Source organism: Abramis brama (assembly GCF_963993115.1).
Source record: "Abramis brama genome assembly, chromosome: 19".
Classification (NCBI taxonomy): domain Eukaryota; kingdom Metazoa; phylum Chordata; class Actinopteri; order Cypriniformes; family Leuciscidae; genus Abramis; species Abramis brama.
In genome coordinates this window covers 24942932-24960979 of record NC_139981.1, presented here as the reverse complement: position 1 = coordinate 24960979, position 18048 = coordinate 24942932, and the positions used below count along the sequence as shown (strand labels likewise).

The following is an 18048-nucleotide window of genomic DNA, read 5'->3' as shown; positions in this document are numbered from 1 at the left end:
TGAGTAAATATTTGCAATTTTGTGAAATAGTGAAGGGTCATGGACAAACTGCACCTTTCATGCAAAGCCAGCAGGATTTCTTTGAAGTCTTTTTTTTCTTATGGGATTTTTAATTTCAATTAATTGTTACTTTGCGAAGCAAATATTTGGAAAACTAATGGCTGTTTGGAATGAAATATTAGTGTAGCAATACATTCTAAGCAGCTTATACTGACCTCATCGCATTGGATGTTCAGTAATTGGTGTCCAGTCATCGTTTGGAACTAAAAACAAATATTTTATATATGTAATTTGATATTATGTTTTTAAAACAATGAGCTCACTTCCTTTTCATTCATCACACAGGAAATGGGAGATCAAATTGAGAACAGATAGATAGATAGATAGATAGATAGATAGATAGATAGATAGATAGATAGATAGATAGATAGATAGATGGTATAGATGCAGTCAGAAAATGTAGTCTCATAATAATAATAATAAAATGTTTAAATATAATATCAATACGCCCTTTTGTTTGCATGAGAACAGTGTTTTTATGAATCCGGCACTCCCTCCTTCTCCAACTTTTCCTGTTAAACACACTGAGGCACAAATAGAAACTTTCAGAATGCCTGGCTGACTAAACCAATAAAGATGACAAAACCAGCAGGAGAGAGGCTGGAAATGGGAGGCGGGAGGAACCGGGTCTTTCCTGCCATAATCAGAAGTCAGAGCATTTCCTGTCATTGTAGGAGCTCCAGCGCATTTACCATTCTGACACACAAACATACACACTCAACCATCTGCATTCACACATACAAGACAAAGCGTACAGATTTACAACTCTGAGGTGAGGCACTTTCACGACACACATTCCTGACGGACGAATGGAGAAACAGATCATGGCCCATTTGGCACTAATCGAATCGCTGTGGGTTTTGATAAATATTTGATCATAAATTGCAGTGAGACTTGATAAATATTTGCCCACTGTTATCTTTCTTACTTAATTTATATATGACTTCAGTGGAGGTGATAGTTGTTATCAGATACCAGTCACTGCAGTGCTTCAAAACACTGGCAAAAACAAACAGCACTGAATGACTAAACCAAATCAAGTTGCATGAATGCCCTGCAATGTCTGTTGTGTGCTACAGAAACCAACCTGAGCCACGTCTAAGACTGCATGAGTGTGTTCATGGTCATTTATGAATGGTGAGCAATGTGTGAATGTCACCGTACTGAAAGTTCTCAGCTTTGTTTATGAAGGAACAGTCATTTTCTTCTCTTTTATTTAAGGAAACACTGTGTTATGCAAATGCTATCAAATAACAAAAGCAAGCAAACATGTCATGATTCATGTATTGTTTGACATATGCATTGAGCAAGCTTTGACAGTGCATACAGATGAGTTCAGTCTGTCAGCCACAGAGAACAAAACTACTAGGTTGGGGCAACCCCTATTAACTCCTCTCACAGGCAGCGAAGCATGCAGACAGAATGCAGACCACTGCGGTCAGACTCAACCTCAGCATGCAGAAGCTGTCAGGGTTCATGCGAGTCAGGAGAGAGATTGTTTTCAGGGAAAAACAAGAACAGAAGTGGCTCGTGTGTGACTTTAAGAGCTAATACACAAGTATGACTTGCAAAACAGCTCCAATTTTTCAATGAAAAGCACATGGACTACATTCCAACGTTAATTTTTTTTTTTTTCCAAAATCATTTTATTGGGAAAACTACAAAAACAATTTACAGTACAAAGTTAACAGTCTCACACGCAATTTGTAGTGAACTGACTCCCCGAAAACAAACATTACAAATCCTGTTCTTTTTGTCTTTTTTCCCCCCATTACATTCAAAAAGCTTTACTTCTGATAAAGTAGTCAAAAAAAAAAAAAAAAAAAAAAAAAAAAAAGGTACATAGTGCGAATCCCCTGTACCTACTATGTACAAACTAAATGTGTTCAAACTCTTCCCCATCCAGCAAGTTTGGAAGATTCAGACCATTACCATATCATAGGAAAGCAAAAGAAACAAACAAAAAGGCAAAACAATGCAAGGAACAGGGAGTAATAGAAAAGAAAAAACAACTCAGATTGTTGCTTTAAGTCTCTATCCCTCTGCGTCAATAAGTGGTAACAACCTTCCAAGAAATTTAAATTACAAACTACATTCATTTCCTCTTGTTGCAAAACAATAACATATATGAAAATACTTTATTTGGTTAATCATAAGGCAATGTAAGATGGTGAATCCCCACAGGCACTAGGCAGTAATACTGGGGCACTTGACTGCTACATTCTCATGCACGTGGCTTCCGTGCGTTTTACATATACGTGTATATATAAAAAGAAAGAGAAAATACTTTTTGGTTAAACGATGTACTTGGGATCTTTGAAATCTGATTTCTATGAAAATCTAAGGCTAGTACACGTTCGGACGGTCTTCTGCCAAATACAGTTTATACATTCTACAGACATATCTAAAGGGACACGTCTCTAAATTCTCCAAAACAATAAAACAACCCTACTAAAAAGTAACATCCCAACAAACAGCAAAAATCACACAAACTTTTTTTAATGAACGTAAACAAGGAAACAAAATGAATGAAATAAATATCACATACAATCTCTTAAATTAAGATTTTTTGTTTTTTTTTACTCATTTACAATAAAATAAAGTGAAGTTACCAAAAAAAAAAAAAGACCAAACAAAAATATATATTACTGTGAAAGAACATACACTCCACTTTATGTAGATTAATAATGGCGATCTTAATTTAAACAATTTAAACATAGAAGAATATATATCTATTGCTTCATCATACTCGATAAATACAGTATGGACACAATTAACAATGTAGCCTATACTTTTCACAAGATAAAATAAATAAGTTAAATAGTTTATAGCCAGTTATGCACTGCTATGTAATCACACAAATCAGCTAAAAAAAATAGATATATTCAACCATCAGCAGTGATTTCCCAACAAACCGAACGAGTTTCAAACTGCACAAACCAACCAAACCACTGGGTGGCGCCGCGAAACTGGAAAAACTTTTGGAATGGAAGTACATACTTTGAAAACTAGTATACTTTTTGTCAAGGCATATTCTTGGCAAGATAGAAGGAAAATCTGAAACCACTCTGTCTTTCAAGTTCAAAAAACAAGTCTTTTGTACAAAATCTGGAAAGTAGTTGGTCCAAAAAGACCAAGAGAATGCAACAAACTGCACCGGTGGAATGCCATCAAGCGGTTCAAACAGACTAATGCCATGTCAAGAGTCTGACAAACAAATCCACCTCCCTCGATATTAAAGTCTATTGCTGAATTGCATATCTAGCGGGAGGATCGCGAGAGAAAACGAATCCAAAATTCACTAAAAAAGCGGATTAATCATCGGAAATCGACAGCCTGCTGAAGATGGGCAAACGTTTCCCGCCGTCCAGACTGGGAGACTCGGAGCCGCTGAGACTTCCGGAGGAGCTGATTGAGCCGCTAGCGTAGCTCTCCCGGTCCGAGATGCTGTCCGGCGGGCTGGGGGGCGAGTCGAACACCGGCGACTCCGACAGGCGGTGGAGGGACTGCAAGTGGCCGTGGCCGTCGCCCATGATGACCTGAAGGTTCCCATAGTAACCGTTGTGCGTGTGCACGGCCAGCGGCGCAAACAGGGTTTTGAGGTCTTGGTCGGGGAAAGAGAAGGCACTGTTGCCAAGGCAACGATTTGACGAGAGAACGTCTTCGTAGAAGTTAGTGGTGCAAGAGGAACCATTGGAAGATGGTGGTGGGGGAGTGCGGGACGTGGGGCTTTCGAGAAGGGGCGAGTCGAGTTCGTGGTGGTGGTGGCGGCTGGAGAAACCCGAGAAGCTAAGGCTGTGATGGAGTTTCGGTCGGTCCCTGAAGGATCCCGCCGCCTGCTGGTGCTGCTGCTCGTAGCCGCACACCGGCTCCCCCCTGGCGGGCTTGGTGGACTCTCCCTGCATACTGTTGGCGTTGGTCGGTGCTGGTCTGCGTTCGTCGGCATTATGGATGAAGTGGCAGCGCGGGCCGTACGGACAGAAGCCGATGGTGTGGAAAGTGCGACAAGGCTCGGTTTTGTACTTTGGGTGGCGAGACAGGCTTCTTAGCTCGTGGTAGCCGTGCGCGAACTGGCACTTTTCGCCGTATTTGCACGCGCCGTTTTCCTCGAATGGCCTGCAGAGCTCCGTCTTGTAGCGGGTGGAGTTGATCTGCGAGCCCGGTTTCTGCTGCAGGATTTGCAGCTGCTGCTGGCCGCGCTCACAGCTCTCGCTGCTGTAGGCGCGGTCGCGAAACTTGTTCTCCTTATTCATAATGGCGTTCTCCTTCATGTTGCTGTAAGAGCTGGCGGGGTACTTGTTGCTGTTCGTCATGGACTCCATGTTGCTGGTGGAGTTTCGACGGAAGAATCCTGACGCGTACGAGTTGCAGTTGTTGGCGCAAATGCTGGAGGTTGTTACCGGGGCCCCGACGGCTTTCTTATCCAGCATACTGTTAATGTGAATAGCGTTCATGTTGAGGCTCTTCTCCTGCTGTGCAGAGAGGTAGAAAGAAAAAGTTAAAAATCAATGCATAGTAGTTGCAAAACTATTATGTAAGTTACTCGTTTCAGCCATGCATTAAGTTCTTTATACAGCTAAAACTTCTCGAAACGCCTTAATAAAGTCCCAGCAGAGAAAGGATACAAGTAGTTGTGGATTAAATTAGCAAAGTACCTTATACAGCATGTCGATGTCGTAGAAAGCGGATAGGATGGTTGCAGACATTTCTGTTTCTTCGGAAGAAGATAGTCTCAGATGATCTCTCATTTGCGGACCGACCTGGATCCTTAGGAGGAGGATGCAAATGTTTTAGTTTGCCACTGGCTCCGGGTTTGTGCAAGAGATACGGAATATAAAATGCTAGTCTCAGAAGTTGTCTGAAACTCAGAGAAGGAGGGTTGAGTTCCTAGTTGCGTGTTTTTGTTGTTAATGTCTTCTCCCACCGTGCATTGCCGAGCCAGAACAGTAGAGTCTGCTTCACTATCCCGCACATATAAGCTCGTGGTCAGCGCGTAAAGAGGAGGAGCTCTCAAACTTACTGTGAAAGTTGTCAAAGTTACGCCCTGCTTTTCAAGTGTCGCCGGGACTCAGATCTCATTGGTCGCTCTCTGCACCCCTCGTGCAGTGCACACACTCTTTTACAGCACAACCCAGACACAGCACAACCTACAAGGTTGTTTTTATACATGATTTTAAGATCAAGTGCAGTGTATTTTAAAATCAGAAAATAAATACTCGAATATAATATATACACACTATCATAGAAAATGTAAGTTTGTAATAAAAGTAAACACATTGTATTTAGTAAAGCACAGGAACACAGTTTAAAATTATGTTGTGTTTATTAATGAGTTTGCTCAATTTGTTTTTATTAATAGTTTTAGTTTTTTTTGTGCATTATATATATATATATATAAAAAAGTATTGCATGTAATTTGTAACAGTGGGAAATATGAATGAAAGTGTCTTAGAAGGATATACAGTCACACGCACAATGTTGTTGACTTTACAGGAGATCACGCGCGCGCCTGCAGACTGGTCGCTCTGATATCAGGAAATGTTTAGTACGATTGCATAATCTAGGCCGAGAGGCCAAACTTTGAAGTTATGCCAGATCTGATGCATGGAGTGAGGAACTATGACGTTTATCTGCACGTGACAACGTTTTCCCCTGCTCGTTTCTTTCTCTGTATAAACAAATATACTCACATTTGCTTATTTATGCACTACTTTTGCGTTGTGTCCTTTATTTAAACAGAAAATGCACACAATAAGAACCTTTTACCAAGCTGCTTCGTAACATTGAAAATCAAATCCCTCCAAGAAACAAGTTAATAAAAACTATACAATACTGCCCCCTAACGGGCTCAATGCTTATCGTCGTTAAGAAAGGTTTGGGCGCCACCTACAGGCAAAAATATAACAGTAAAAAATATAATTCACTTCACAGTGCATGATGTGCTTTTCCTCCTCCAGTTCCCATTGAGTATCTCTGCAGTACTATTATAGCATTTAAATTCCATTGTCACGGTTTCAGCAAAACACATCTATGAAAAACCCTCCTGATTCTGGTGAGGGGAATGGTATACGTGATTTTACCCACCCCATGTGGGAGGAATAGGCTGCTGACATTCCAAAATATTACATCATTTTACAGTAAAAAAGGGAACATTGCAACTACAGGTCCCTGAAGGCAGCCCAGCTGTCTACTTACCAAACGGACACCAGCCTGTTGTGTTCTATTGCATCACATGCACGGTTATCTAGTTGCATAACATGCACAATTCATTTTACTAAAAAAAGTGAAGCTGTGCATTAAATTCAACAGTTTGCTCAAATACCACAATGTGTGAAAATGTGACATTGAAAAGACAGCTGAGGAAAGTAAAACCTCTCAGATTCTCAGTATCACAAACACATTGTACAAAAATTAAAACCACATTCAAATAAGCATAATAAACTATTTACATTTAAAAAAAAAGTAGTGGTCATGCCTGCATGCAAACCAGAAAACCACTGTGAGATTAAAATAGATTCCTTATACACAACCCCTGTGTTATGTATATTTCACAGTCATCCAAGTGTTTCTAGAAGACTCTGAGCGAGTGATGTTCTCTCTTTCAGCAGTGTTGTCTTGCCATACACAATGGTGGCTGAAAACTGGAATAGCGCAGGGAGGGCTTTCATTGAACTCTGAGCAGTGAGGAAATTGCTGTTTGCAATAGCTGACAGTCGGTCCAGCTCGGTGGCTCTTACGCCAGGTGAATATGCCACTCTTAAGAGCGCAGAGAGGTGTCCGTGCAACATCCGTGCCCACAACAAAGGCTCTGCCCACAGGTTAAGATCGCCCTTCTCAAAGAGGAACTCTTCATCCTGGATAAAGAAGAGAATTAGAAGAACAACCTACATTTTTAAACTAGATGTTCTCAAGACAATGTGAGCAGTGTTTGCATGTGCACCAGTTGGCACCAAAATGCCAGGGCTTGCTATGCAGTTGCCAAGGTGTTCTGTGTGGTTTTTAGTTCTTTGATATGCAGTATGGTGTTCTGGGTAATATCTAGGGTGTCAATAAATGAAAGCTTAGTAATGAAATGAAACGTAAGCGGAAGTCCTGGTGAAAAGCTACATGCCTGCTCATAAATGAATTGTTTTATATTTTTTCCATAGTCTTTAATTCAATTGTCATTCGCAATGCTTCATGGGATTGTAGTTCTTTCCCTCATTACAGCTGTTAAGTAGTGTCTCGTACATTGGTCTTTTTGTCCCATTTTTCAAATACCTTTTTACTTAGGGTGCGTTTACACGTCAAAGATATGCTTAAAACGTCTAAGTTTTTCCCTCGAGTTCTTCACGTACAGACGACATCACTGTCAAAACGATCCCCATTCAACCAGATCCGCGCAAATGACTAAAAACCCTGTATTCTGCTGCCAGGTCATTACATGGCAATGAAACACTATAGATTGAACACAATACGCATGTGCATGACGTCATCGTCTTCAGAGATTCACGTTTTTGTTGCTTACACGGAGACCTTTTTCGAAAGTTTGCATTTACAGGCACCCAAACGATGTTGTCAAGTCAAGTCACCTTTATTTATATAGCACTTTTTACAATACAGATTGTATCAAAGCAGCTTCACAGTGATAACATGAAAAGTAATGCAACAAAGTTTGTTTCTAGAAGAAAATTGCATCATCGTCCACCTTAATTAAGGCAGATCAATAATATTGTTGAACCAATAATATCATTGCCCCAACTAAGCCCCAAAAAGGCAACAGTGGCAAGGAACCAAAACTCCATCAGGTGACAGAATGGAGAAAAAAACCTTGGGAGAACCCACCAGAAAATAAGGTGGATAGGCCCATCAATTTAAGCCTATAGTATTTTCTGTTTTTTCATTTGTTAGGTTCCATTCTTGTCAATAATGTATTGCATAATTTTGTGTCCTGATTCCGACACGAATGGGGCAGTCATGTGCCGAAGTTTAAAAAGAAGCTAAACATGAGCAATAGTGATGCGTTGAAAAATTACATAAAAACAGGAAAAGTGCTCCTTACCAAATCTGGTGATTCAGCACAATTTGTATCCAATTGTTCATCTCCCAGGAGCCATTCTATCAAGTTCACCACACCATCAGCAACATGGTCCCACATCTGGAAGAGCTGGCACAAAAGACCCACCCCCATCTCCAGGGCAACCGGAGGAGAGACGGCACCCGTGGCAACACCTAGAAATGTGGCAGAACATAGAAGTCAAAAGTCTGACAGATTTTCCCTGACGCAACACAGGATTTAGCAAAATTAATGATTCTGGAACACATGTATGGAAAATTGAAATGGATCAACGTAATGAGCAACGTCAATCTTAGTCTGGTTTCTTTAGTCTCCAAAGCATTACTGGGTTTATGCAGTGGAGGTGGTGCCTTGCCACAATGAAATCTGCTCCCAATCTGAGATTTGCCAGAGCGTTGGATGTAAAGCAACAGCCTGAGATTGATGCGTCGCTCTCTTTTTGTTCTCTAGACAGCACGTTTCCATCTTCCTCTGGCATGGAACCCATTTGAGAGAAACAAAACTATAACTCACAAGCAAAATGTGCAGATTGGAAACCACAACGTGCCATATGTGCACAGGCATTCAAGGTCATTTCTGACTCAAAGATCTGGGAAATTGAATCTAAGAATAGATTTAGACGTAAGATAAGGGAAGTGAGAAAACAACAATACTGACGCCTATCCAGGACTGCAGTCGACCTCCCTTTGGCTTTAACGACCCCAGTTGTTCATGCTTCAAAGCAGTAACGTGAGAAATCAAATACAGAAAACTCCAGTTTCCCTCTGTTGCCCCCCTTCCAGACCAGAAGATGACATGCAAATTACTTGGGTGACTTCAAAAGTCACCAGGAATTGCCAGTCAAAACCAAAAGAAAGAGCAAAGCAACACTTTTAAGACTGCCCACCCACCCCTCCCCCAACAGAACTCTAGGAAAACACCGTCTGCACAAGAGTGAAGGGATACGGCTTTCCAATGCAACCTTAAGTAGAGTGCCATGAGCTGACATTACGAGAACATGGAAAAATGTTGATTGTGTAGACTCAGAGGATGACATGGTCCTTTCTCTAAGTGATGTGTTGGGACGCCCCATCTCTTGCTTTACCGGAGTCTGATGTCAGAGGTGCTTTTCATGCATATAGGCTTTGGTGCTGGATGCCTTCCAGGGCCGAACAAACCGACACCCAGACATTAAGAAACAATAGGAAACTCAAGCTCTTTCCATTCCTTTTTTCTGTGGTTTAGCACTTCAAAAACATGATTTCTCAATCTCTTCAGTGCTTACTCAACAGGATGTTCTCTTCGCATCTGCGAAAGCGGGTGTTGTTTTTCTTTAGGATCACCTCTGATGTGTTTATTTGCATTTTGAGAACAATTTGTATAAGATACAGTTCCTTTAAATTCAAAACTGTCAAAACAAATTGTACCTTTAGATGTACAACAGCTTCTCAATTGGATATCTTTGTCCATTTATCCTTAAAAGATTCATATTTACCTATTAAGGGTACATATTACCATAGTGCACTAATATGCATGTTTTAGGGGCAGATAAGGTGCAAAGTTGTCCTTTAAGGGATCTTTTTTCTGACAGTGTATGCAGCAATATGTTTAAGGCCTTGCTGCACTTAATGGTATAAGTTCACCCAAAAATGAAAATCTTGTCATTCACACCTGTATTTTCTGTGGACATTTTGAAGAATGTTGGTAACCAAACTGTTTTGGTGAGCATTAACTTCCATTCTATGGACATAAAAAGACTCGAGACATTTTTCAAAATATCTTCATTTGTGTTCCACAGAAGAAAAATAAGTGATACAGGTTGAAAACAACACAAGGGTGAGAAAATGACAATTTTTATTTCTCTGAACAATCCCTTTTACTTAACGTGAAGAAGCTTCTAGATCTTGGCTGTAGATGTAACAGCAGAAATGTTTGTGAGGTGTTTCGGGGCAGTTCGCCCAGCCGGTTTGTGTCTAGGCGCACACAGTTGTGCTGAGATTCCACAAGGAAGAGGAGGGCAGTTTCATTCCCGTAATCGATCTGTGGGAGTCGTGGAACTGGAACTAATTAAAAAACTTTCTGAATAATGAGAGCAAGAAGAGCTTTAGTGTGTGGCAAATCTGGGATGTGAGTAAGCGCAGCTGGGCGAGTGTCGGGTATCGGGCGTGAGGGAAGGAGGGGTGGCGGGCGAGCGAGCGGGAAGATGGCCTGGATGAATAACACCACAACCTCTCTAACTCCTTATTTACATCTGGTTCTAGCCTACCCATAATGCAACGGGTCTCAGTGGAGTTGACACAGCTTTATCCCACTCTCCTAATAAATGCTTTTCAAAACCAAATTACTAAACTGAGACCCCAAAATGAAAATTGTGTCATAATTTACTCACTCCTTTGTTCATCCGAACCTATATACTCTTTTCCATATAAAGAAAGTGAATCAGGATGGGAGCTGTCCAGCTGTCAAAAAAACACAATTTAAGTACCATAAAAGTATCCATTTGACAATAAGTCATAAGAAGCCATTTGGTAATCTTTTCTGTTCTACAGAATAAAGCCATACAGGGTTGGAAAGACACAATTTAGATTCTATATAAATATCTCATCAATGTAAATCAAGTGTTACATTGATGAAAAAGAGCTTGAAATCAGGTAGAGATTTCAGTGCATGTGAGAATGACCACACGTGCATCCGTGCATGCTCTCTCACACACATACAAGCATATTTGGACACACACCCAGAACAAGGTGCAAGAAGTCTGTGGGCAGGAAGCATTGGTGTGGGCGAGAGTGGTGTCAAGGTGCAAAAACACACACACTTTTACAGCTCTAACTTCCTTCAGACATCTATGAGAACCAAAGAATTAGAGGAGGCTCTTACCCAAACAAACACATGCAAAAAATCTCATACGTACAAACTAAAGACAGACAAGACTGATAATCATCTTAACCAAGTATATTCTAAACATAAGGGTTCTTTAATAATGTAATTATTTAAATCACAAACAACTTTGCACAAATATAATGGTATTAATAAAAATAACAATGATAATAATAACAATAATAGTGCACTGCAGCTTACTTTCATGATTATGGCTCTGTCTGGATATTCAGCAGGCCATCAATATCAGGTGTAGCTCTGGAGACAGATATCATCTGACACATTTATGCCAAAACTGAGATGTCTGCTAGAGTTCTTTAGTGTCCTTTACATCAGCCTAACCTGTCTAACAGTAGTGTTACAATATCACCCAGGTGTCTGCTGGTTAAAAGGCCTGGCACAGTCACATAGACCCCAAGACTGATGGAAAAAGACTCACTAATATTTGGTACCTCACAATGCTTAGAATTCTTCCTGTGTCAATAGACTGTGATTGACCATTTTTAGTGGCCTTGGCTCAGCAAGTATTTTCCAATCTTTTTATCTATAGGATTAGTAAAATAAAGATTTAGTAATCCATCCATCCACCCATGGATTTTACTTCCAGAACATGTTGTTTGAGTTCTATCTACAAGCAAGGGCCAATATGCCTAAACTATTACTGCCACATACCTCTGCTTTAATGATTGAGCACCCTTGCGCTACATTTGGACACTACTGGTTTAATTGATGAATGATCCATGGATCAGTTCAGACCTCTTCTTGTAATCCATTGCATGAATGGCTAAGGGGCATCTACTGCTAAAGACATTACACGGACAACACTGGAGTTAGACATGAGCTGCCTATGGTGAGAACGTCCTCAAAATGAAACCAGATGGCCAAGAACAATACCAACTGGAGTAATGCAAGCAACAAATGTTCAAGGCTTTTCAAAAGAGTTGAAATGATGTTGTACTTGGATATTACATGAGGGGGTGGGGGTGGGGGGGTGGGGTGGAATCGTTGCAATTTACATGTAATATAATAGTAATAGCGCTTCATATTTAAATATGGCAAGGTAAAATGATTCGCTAGTGTAAAAAAAATAGCATTCACGTTATGATGACAATACATCAAGGCAACATAATTAATGGTTCGGTTTAAGGATTCAAACAAACCCTTAACGCTAAGCATTTAACTTTGCTGCGCAGCACAGTTTGAACTTCAGACATAAATGATGCCTCAAATCCAGGGGCTTGTTGAGTAAGGGTGTATTATTACTTCCACGCGTGTGGTCAAAATGTCATTTTTATCTGGAAGATGAAAAAATTGGTAAAAAGTCCCTTATTTGCACTGTAGCTTTTTTGACTTGGGCCAGTAAGCAACACCCTAACAACCACCCAGTCACCCTAGAAACCGCACATCAACAAGCTGGCAACCAAACACAAAACCCTAGCACTGTTGGTGGCAAAAATATTTACACTTGTTCAAGGCTACATCTCTGTAACTGAGGTGAAAGCAAACCGGTCCCTAAAAAAAGCTGGCAAACGAGAGAAACGCCATGAGCATTTCGGGAACAGTAATTGCATTTAAAATTCTTGAACACTCCCGAGTTCCTCCCCGTGAGAATATGCTCCTATTCCCTCTTAATGCTGTTATCAGATGTACCTCTCACCCTCCTAAAAGCCTTGTCAAGTGATGCCAGGGGTTCTGATTTCCAACCTAATTTGTATTGAGATACCAGAGGAATAAAAGTGTTTAATTTGGTTTCGTGTACTGCACAAAGACTTCACTGTGACGGCGAGGATAAAAAGGGCCAAGTACAAAGCAAGAAATGTGATTACAATGAGAGATCATGTTCGAGTTACTTCATATATATATATGCTTCATCTTTCTCAGAGTCAAGTTTCTTTCTAATACTAGAAAAGTGTTGAAAAATAAATTGGGGTTTGTAAGATTTTCTTTTAAACCAAAAGAAAAAAATAGTGTGAAATATTATCACAATTCAAAATAACTGTTTTCTATTTTAATACATTTTAAAAAGTAATTTATTTCCATGATGGCAACAGCTGACTTTTTAGCAGACATTAGTCTTCAGTTTCAGTCATTACTTCAGTGTTCTGAAGAATCTTCACTTGATCCTTCAGAAATCATTCAAATATGGTATGGTGCACATGAAACATTTCTTTTTAACAATGTTAAAAAGCTCTGCTGAATTTTTTTTTTCTTTTTTCTGGATTATATTTGATTAATAGAGAGTTCAAAAGAACAGCATTCATTGGACAATAGAAATCTTTTGTAACATTATAAATGCCTTTCCTGTCACTTTTGATCAATTTAATGCGTGAAATTTGCTTAAAAAATATGAATAAAAAAAATCTTACCCCAAACTTTTCATTTACATTTAATAGAATGTAACATGATATAATATTTACCGTATGGTATAGGTAATAAGTATGTATTTTTCCAAAAACATTTAAACCACATTTTGCAGTTCACTTGTTTTTAGTGAATATGTCAGGGATAATGTAGTCAAACAGTCATCAAAATGAAAAATAAACCCTAATATTTTGTGATAATGACTGGCTGACTACTGATGAGACGATCATTATGTAACTTAAGTATACAGTTTAAAAGTCCTTAAAAACATTTTCAGAATTCTGTGATCGACCAATCAGAATCAAGTGTTCCAGAGAGCTGTGTAATATGAGGTCATAAAAACTGCATGCATAACAGTTTTAGATCTTATTTAGATCAATTGCAGCAGCTGTCATGGTTTGAAAGTTCATGTCAACTAAGGAATTGTTCAACAAAGGATTGCTGGAAATGGCTTTCTCAGACTCTTCCCCCAACATGCTCATTTTTCTTGCCTATGTGAAGCAGGATATCAGCACGTCAGGGAATGTGGTAATGATGTGGTTTTGATGTGACTGATTTATGGGACGAAGGTGCTGTTCCTCTCTGCATCGCTGACCCACACACCTCCATTTCAAAGGCGCAGGGCTGCCGTTCACCGCCTCTCCTCCACACCTCTCCTCTGTCGCTCCGTCGTAAACAACACTGACCTCCCCCCGTCCCTCCAAAACACTCCCCTTCCAGCAATCTTCATCTGATCCCATTGAGTGAGTGTTGTTGTATTTGTCCTGTGTAGGCCATGTTTCCATTGATTTGAATCAATGGTCTGGGTTCAATACAAGTTAAGCATGTAATTTACAGCCTTATTTAAAAAAAGAAGCAGCAAAAATCACATGTACAGTAATGTACTTACAATGGTCTAAATCGTTCTTTAAATGGTGAAACTACTTTGAGGGACTTCTGGTTATGTGTTACAGACGTAAATCCTGTAAACGAGTGAGTTTGTCTTATGCAAACAGTCCCTTTATAATATTTGTGCATGTGAAAGTTACTAGGTTTAATGGTTTTACATGGCCATAACACTGAAACATTGAACATTACTTTTAGGTTAGCAAGATATTTTATCATACTAGTTTCAAGCTAACACGTTTAAGTCTTGTGGATATACTTCTGAAACAGAGTGTACTTTAATGTTTATTGCCTATTTTGGTGTACTTCTATTGTGAGGGAGTTACTGTAACCATATTTTTTTTTTAAAGATTGTCTGTAGCAGGGTTTTCCAAACTGGGGTTCAAAAATGTAAATGAATAATAAATAATAAATAAATAAATAAATGGTTACACTTTATTTTGCAGAGTCCTTATTACAGTGTAATTATATATTTAAGTACAGAGTAATATTAATTAACATGTACTTACTATATAGTTAGAGACAGGGCTTGTTACATATGTTACATGTACTTACCATAGTAATAACAGCAAATTATGCATAATTACATGCAACTAACCCTCAACCAAATCCTGATCCTACCCTAAACCTATAGTAAGTATATTAGTTGCTTAATATTACTCAGTACTTAAATATATAATTACACTGTAACAATGACACCTTAAAATAAAGTGTAACCTTTTATTTTAAGGTGTCTTTGTTACACTGTAATTATACATTTAAGTACTGAGTAATATTAAGAAACCACATGTACTGTGCTTACTATAGGGTTAGGATTAGGGTTTGGTTTAGGGTTAGTTACATGTAATTATGCATAATTTACTGTTATAACTACTATGTAACATGTAACAAGGGCACTGCAAAATAAAGTGTTACTAAATAAATCAACAAATCCAATCAAAATAAAACGCTAAAATGAAATTAAATATTGTGTTTGTTTATCTGCATGTCATATGACCATTAACCAACACGTGAACATGTGAATGTGTTAAATTATTGATATATTTAATGGTAACTTATGTTTTTTACTGTTTTTTATTTTATTTTAAAGAGACATGAACTAAAACAGAGTGTTCCAGGAGGAAGAGAAAAGAGGTTAAAAGAGTATGTACAGTGTGAGAAAACTTTAAATCATATAAATGTATTCTAGCAGACCCCGAAAATAAAATTATGAACTTGTAAAATAGCATAAGATGGGCACTTTCACTTAAAAACTCAGGAGGTACTTGAAGTAAACATTTTAAGTCAAAGGGGTTTGGCTGACAAAACAGCTAGGAAACCAATCAGTGCTGCTGATAGAGCTTAACTTGCACCGAACCCAGAACATCCCTTTAATGAGTGTATGTCTGTGTGTACCTGTGTTGTGCAAATGCGTTGGTATGTAGCAGGTGAAGTCAGCCGCCCCGTCCCTGACGTCCTGATCTTCGTCCTGTAGTAATGTAAACAGACACTTCCATAGCGCCACAGTGTGTGTGATACCTAGAAAAAACAAACACACACTGTAAAGCTTCAGTTTAGACTCCTGCATTCTTGTTCTTGTCCACAGATGTACACTCACCCAGAGGCAAAGTTGGCGCCGTCAGTAAGGTGGGGACGGCCTTCACCAGCACTTCAGCTGACATGAGTTTGACTTCTGCAGGTTGTTCTTCACCACAGCTCTGCAGGACCAGCGCCCCCCATCTGCTCAGACAGACCACTGCAGCCTCACTGAGCTCCTGCTTTTTAACACAAACACATTTACTGAAGGAAGATCAGCCATAACGCACAGCTAAGTTGCTACTGTGGTGATAGCACAGTACAGTGACATATCAGATGGTACAGTAATGCCTTGGTACTTTGATGTATATCATATTACTGCATTGACAAAGACACACAAGATACTTCAAGGTGATTCATCTGATCAAAATTGGTACAATCTTTTTTCTTTTCTTTTATTTTTACTGTTTAGAGTTTATTTTTGCACTGATGCCAAACTTCTCATTCATTTATGAATCCATTTACTTGTTGTTTATAAGATGCAAAAATGTAATACCACATTTGTTTAATAACTAATTTAAACTACTTTATCATGATATATATTGTTATTGTGATATGAGATTGTGCTTTGACTATATACACGTTTTTGAAAGAAGTCTCTTATGCTCACCAAGGCTGCATTTATTTGATCAAAAACAAAAAACAAAAAGTAAAAACAGTAATATTGTGAAATATTACTACAGTTAAAATAACTGTTTTTTTTTTATGTTAATATATTTTAAAATGTAATTTATTCATCTAATGGAAAGCTGAATATTCAGCATCATTACTCCAGTCTTCAGTGTCACATTATTCTTCAGAAATTATTCTAATTTGCTGATTTGGTGCTCAAGAAATATTTCCAATTATCAGTTGTAAAAACAGTTTTTTTGTGAATTTTGTTTTTTAAGGTTTATTTGATGAATTGAAAGTAAAAATCTTTTATAACATTATAAATATCTTTACTGTCAGTCTAGATCAATTTAATGCTTCTGTGCAGAATAAAAGTATTAATAAAATAAATAAATAATTTGAACGGTAGTGTAACTGCTTTTATGTCTTTATGCCATTGAAATGACACTGTCAACTAAGAAAAATGATCTTGGAGGCCATAAACCTCAGTCGCACCCCCTCTCCCTCATCACAGTTAGCGGCTAATCGTCCAACGAACATTCACAAACATTTCAGCGACCAACAAACAACGTTAACAGCTCTTAAAAACTTTCCAGAGCCTGTGGTAAAGCTAAAGCACATATGCTCTTTTTTTTCTCAGGGATTGCCTTGTTTGTAGTGAGATGTGGCGGAATGTTAAGCCGCTATAAGGTTAAGTATCTGTAATCTGCTCCAGTCTAGACAGAGTGTCCAGTTAAACATGCTTGAGTCAGTCTGAAAACTTCCTACACAATGCTTCTCTCTTTCCTTTCTTAACTCTCGTTTCTTTTCTCCTTCCTTACCTGCAGCGTTGATTCAGCCAGGTGCACCACCAGTCGAGACGTTAGGGAGAGAGTGGCACAGTAGAGCTCCACACTGAAACACACAGAAGAACATGTGCATACTTCAATCCATAACCAAAAACAAGAAGGGCTGGGAGATGCAACTAAAAATGCATATTGATCAAGTCTAGAATGATAAGGGTCCCACACTTTTAGACCAATGAATTTCCTTGAATTAGAAATAATTTTACAGAGATGACCAAGCAAATTTCTATTTCTTCTATTTATATGTGAGATACCAATGTTTTGAATTAATTTTTTTTTAAACAATTGTACGGTAACACTTTACAATAAGGTTCATTAGTTAACTACATTAGTTAACATTAACTAATAATGAACTGCACTTATACAGCATTTCTTCATCTTTGTTAATGTTAATTTCAACATTTACTAATACTTTATTAAAATCTTGTTAACATTAGGTAATGCACTGTGAACTAACATGAACAAACAATGAACAGATTTATTTTGATTAACTAACATTAACAAAGATGAACAAAAACAGTAGTAAATGTATTGCTCATTGTTAGTTCATGTTAGTTAATACATTTACTAATGTTTAATAAAGGAACCTTATTGTAAAGTATTACCAATTGTACTTATTATTGTACAAATGTTTCTCTACACAAGCACTCAAAAAGAGCAGAACGTTTTCTCATTTTCATGAACTTTCCAGGACTGAAATAACCATTTTTAATTTTCCTGATTTTTCCATGACCATCCGGACCTTGATCAAAAATGCTGTCTGATCATGAACTGAAAACATACAATTGAAAATGA

General features: G+C 38.5%; 2 protein-coding genes across 6 annotated transcripts in view; both read right to left on the bottom strand.

Annotated features, from left to right (window-relative positions):
• Positions 1-1670: 1670 nt before the first annotated feature.
• On the bottom strand, positions 1671-5048 carry LOC311070062 (mRNA decay activator protein ZFP36L2-B-like). 2 transcript variants are annotated; one of them, XM_084093716.1, is made up of 2 exons: positions 4716-5048; positions 1671-4532 (listed from the first exon to the last, which is right to left on the bottom strand). In XM_084093716.1, exons 1-2 carry the CDS (start codon positions 4806-4808, stop codon positions 3375-3377), a joined length of 1251 nt encoding a protein of 416 aa, XP_083949842.1. In that variant the 5' UTR covers positions 4809-5048; the 3' UTR covers positions 1671-3374. The 2 variants fall into 2 exon arrangements, with proteins under 2 accessions (XP_083949842.1, XP_083949843.1); XM_084093717.1 differs by having other exon boundaries at positions 1671-4529; positions 4716-5015.
• A 319-nt stretch (positions 5049-5367) lies between these two features.
• The window catches only part of thada (THADA armadillo repeat containing), a 112935-nt gene continuing 100254 nt past the window's right edge, over positions 5368-18048 (bottom strand). For 3 of the 4 annotated variants that reach the window (XM_084093712.1, XM_084093714.1, XM_084093715.1), the window contains 5 exons: positions 17230-17302; positions 15819-15978; positions 15617-15739; positions 8102-8271; positions 5368-6914 (listed from right to left, as the gene is read on the bottom strand). In XM_084093712.1, coding sequence (XP_083949838.1) covers positions 6615-6914; positions 8102-8271; positions 15617-15739; positions 15819-15978; positions 17230-17302 — 826 coding nt within the window. In that variant the 3' untranslated portion in view covers positions 5368-6614. The remainder of the gene's footprint in view (positions 6915-8101; positions 8272-15616; positions 15740-15818; positions 15979-17229; positions 17303-18048) is intronic. The other variant, XM_084093713.1, reaches the window with a different exon arrangement.